The sequence below is a fragment of the Bison bison genome, unplaced genomic scaffold (assembly GCF_000754665.1).
Source record: "Bison bison bison isolate TAMUID 2011002044 unplaced genomic scaffold, Bison_UMD1.0 scf7180017864379, whole genome shotgun sequence".
NCBI lineage: Eukaryota > Metazoa > Chordata > Mammalia > Artiodactyla > Bovidae > Bison > Bison bison.
The window spans coordinates 3,255,197-3,258,556 of NW_011494951.1; the positions used below are offsets into that span (position 1 = coordinate 3,255,197).

The 3,360-nt window shown below is 62.4% G+C and overlaps 1 protein-coding gene across 3 annotated transcripts in view; it reads right to left on the reverse strand.

The window, feature by feature from the left end:
* Window positions 1-2,085: 2,085 nt before the first annotated feature.
* The window catches only part of AGAP3 (ArfGAP with GTPase domain, ankyrin repeat and PH domain 3), a 44,207-nt gene continuing 42,932 nt past the window's right edge, over window positions 2,086-3,360 (reverse strand). For all 3 annotated transcript variants that reach the window (XM_010857241.1, XM_010857243.1, XM_010857242.1), the window contains 2 exons: window positions 2,876-3,131; window positions 2,086-2,765 (listed from right to left, as the gene is read on the reverse strand). In XM_010857241.1, the coding sequence (XP_010855543.1) occupies window positions 2,559-2,765; window positions 2,876-3,131 (463 nt within the window). In that variant the 3' untranslated portion in view covers window positions 2,086-2,558. The remainder of the gene's footprint in view (window positions 2,766-2,875; window positions 3,132-3,360) is intronic.

A 3,360-nucleotide genomic window follows, 5' to 3' on the forward strand; every position in this document is an offset into this window, starting at 1 on the left:
AGCCCATGTCTGCTGTTCTCTGACATTCCAGACGTGAGGGCCTGGAGCGGAAGACCCACATCCAGTCCTCTGTGCTTACAGCGCTGATGGTGGTCTCCCCTCCCACCCACCCTGCCCCGTTTGCAAAGCTTGGGACCCCAGGTCCTCCTCCGTTTGAGAGGGCCCACTGCAGAGTGCAGGAGGCAGGAATGCGTGTCTGGTGGTTCTGGGAGGGTGTGTGCTGTGGGGGAAGCTACAGAGATAGGAGTTAAAGGCTTCAGGGTGGGAATTCCTCGAGCAAATTAAGGAACAGCATCAGCGGTGGACAAAGGAGACAGACAGACATGAGGCTTCGGGGACACCCTCAGGGCACAGGGTAGAACAGGAGGGAACGAGACAAGCTGAGGCTGTCGGCCGCTTCCCCGCCTTCGCAAGACGGGTTGACATCCTGTACCCAGAGAAACCAGCTGCAGCTGCTGTCACGGTTAACGGGCCTGCCTGGGAAGAAACAGGATCTGCTCTCTTCCTGAGCCACTGAGATTAAAAGGCTCCGAGGGAGGCAGGTGAGCAAGGGGAGGGAAGGGCAGCCCCGGCCAGCCCTGGCCAGCCTCCTCACTGCCCCAGGGCAGTGTGCTGTGGGTCCTGGCTCCGGGCTGGTCAGCCATCTAGTCGCTCACATGTCCACTGCCCGCCTTTCCCAATGGGACTGTGACAGCCCTTCCCTCCCAGCGGCTCTGGCAGCCAGAATGAAGGGACCCTGGAGCTGTGGTTGGTCTTGAGCCACGGCGGCACAGCGCCCGGGCTGGGACACACATCCAGTGTCTTCTCTCTTCTTTGGCTAAATTCCAGGAAGGCTGGAGGCCAAGAAAAATGTAATCCAGGTGAGCCCCACCCTGATCTAGATCAAGGCTGTCTGAAACCTTAGACTCACCCACAGAGGGAACCTACAGGGTGAGATTCTTTTTAGGAGAGAAGTCAGGCAGAGAGAGATCAAGGATCCCAGGAGCTGTTGTCACCTCGCTCTCAGGAATCCTGTCCGCAGATCTAATGACAGCAGGAGCAGAGGCCCTCAGGCTCTGTGCCCCCGCCCTGGGGCTGGGGGCAAGTGGTGGGCACGGAGAACTGGCAAAGCCAAGGCTCTCATCTGCCTTTTTTTTTTTTTTTTCTGGCTTTGCCTCTGCAGCCTCCTGAACTATACCAGGCAGTTATTCACTCTCTCAAGCGGCTTCTTTTCCTTAGGGAACCTAAGGAGATGATTATTGCTAGCATTCTTCTAAGCCCAGGAACCCAATCTTACACGTACCCATAGCTCTGTCTCTATTCTGCCCTTATCTTTGCTTAAGGCGCTTATCCGCCTTGCGAAAGGGGCTGTGGATGAAGAAAATAAAATCCGGTTTTCTCTCTGAATAGCTTTACTTGGTTAATTTCCCCCTGGCAGGCGCCCACGCAAAGCCCGCCAGCCCGCCACACCCACCGCGCACACAGGCCATCAGCAGGGTGGCGGCAAGCGCCTTCAAGAGCGGGGACCCTAACCTGGCAAGTTCTTCAAGAGCACATGCAGAGGTTTTCTACGGGTCGTCTTTCTAGCGAGACTAAGGGACAGTCCGAGGGACAAGCAGGGGCCCCGGGTCCTGCCTCTGGCTTGGCGGGGAGGCTGGGGGCAGTCCAGGGGACCGTCCTGCCGTCAGCGATGTGTCTCCTCCCCTGGCACGAGCCCCCCTTGTCCCATCACATCCTCAGACTCTCCCGGGTGCTGACCCCCTGCACGTCTGGCTGTGGGGCTGGTTCCCTGACGACTCCTGCCCTCTCTGTGGGTGACCTCGGGCCAGCACAGGCGTGGTGTTAATAAGGCTACTTGACAGCATACGGATGAAAACAAGGAGACCAACAGGAAACCTCTGTGAGGGTGATGGGGGAGCGGCGGGGAGCTTCCAGTGGGAAGCACAGGGCCAGTCTCCCCTCCTGGGGCGGCTGACAGACTCAACGCCACCCCTGGAGAAAGAGGGGCTGAGAGAAGCCCACGGAGGAGGCTGGGCGGCGGGGAGGGGCACCCCAAAGTACAGCAGAGAGGAGAGGACAGGGACATAGAAGCAGAGCCCCAAGGGGTGTTTTCTCAGAAGGTGGGGAGATGAAAGGCGAGAGCCAGGCCCCCCCCACACACGGTCTGGTTTATTGGCTCATCACACACACACACACCAGTATGTACACAAACATAAATATTGCAATGTACACATTTACATGGGACCTCTGGCCTGCCCAGGCTCCCGTCTCCGGGTCGGGGGCCTACAGGGGGCTGGCACGAGAAGGCAGGAACCTAGAGGAGGGCGAGGTCCTGCTCCCCTCCTCTCACAGCACCCCCAAAGCATCCTGTCCCTTCGCAGCAGCGCTGGCCGGGCAAACACCTGCGGCGGCTGGAGTCCCGGGCATCTCCTCTGACCCTCCAGTCTGGCTCTCCTCCCAGACTCTTCCCAGGTCCCCGGGTCTCAGCCTCTGTGTCTCTCGTCTCCCCCAGGGCCTGGAGGGAGGTGGGTGCCTGCGCCCCGGCGTCAGTCCTGGCCCCTCCGGCTTCTTCCCGGGGTTCACAGGAGGCTGGGGCTGCGGTGCAGCTCGGCGGAGGCGTTGGTGCCATTGGCCGGCTCTCTGCCCGGGGCAGCGGCCACGCCGCAGCCCTCCCCGGGGCAGCCGTGCTGGATGAGGATGTCGGCACACTCCTGGCTGCCGGCGCGGCGAGCGTAGGCCAGCGGGGTCAGGCCGCGGGCGTCCCGGCTCCGCACGTCCACCCCGTACTGCAGAAGGAAGCACGTTCTCACGGTTGGCAGAAAAGGTGTGGGTTCCCCACCCTGGGTGGGGAGGACGGATGTCAGGAAGGCCCCCCCCCCCCCCCGCGCCAACTCACCCAGATAAGCAGCTGCGTGAAGACCACGTTGGCCATGGCGCTGGACAGGTGCAGGGCCGTCCGCCCGTCCCCGTCGCCGTAGGTCTCGTTCACCTCCTCCTTGGACCCGTGCGCCAGGAGCGTCACCAGCAGACGCAGGTCGTCCTCCACCACCGCCCGGAGCAGCTGCTGGCCCAGAGGCACGTCCGAGCTGGGCAGCGGGGCCAGGAAGAGCTTCTGCTCGTACTTGGCCCGGATCCAGCGCTCCTTCTCCTCTCTGCGGGCACAGGCAGGGCCAGGCCGGGGGGCGGTCAGGGGACCGAGCGAGTGAGGCGGTGGGTAGGGGGCCGGGAGGGGGGCAGGATCAGAGCAAAGACCAGCCCGAGGGACCCAGGGCGGTTGGGGGCCGCGGGTGGCGCAGAGGGTATGGGAGATACTGGATGGAACTCTTGGGGGGAGACCCCCCTGGGGTCGACAGGGATGCGCGGGGCGGGGTTGGGGGTGGT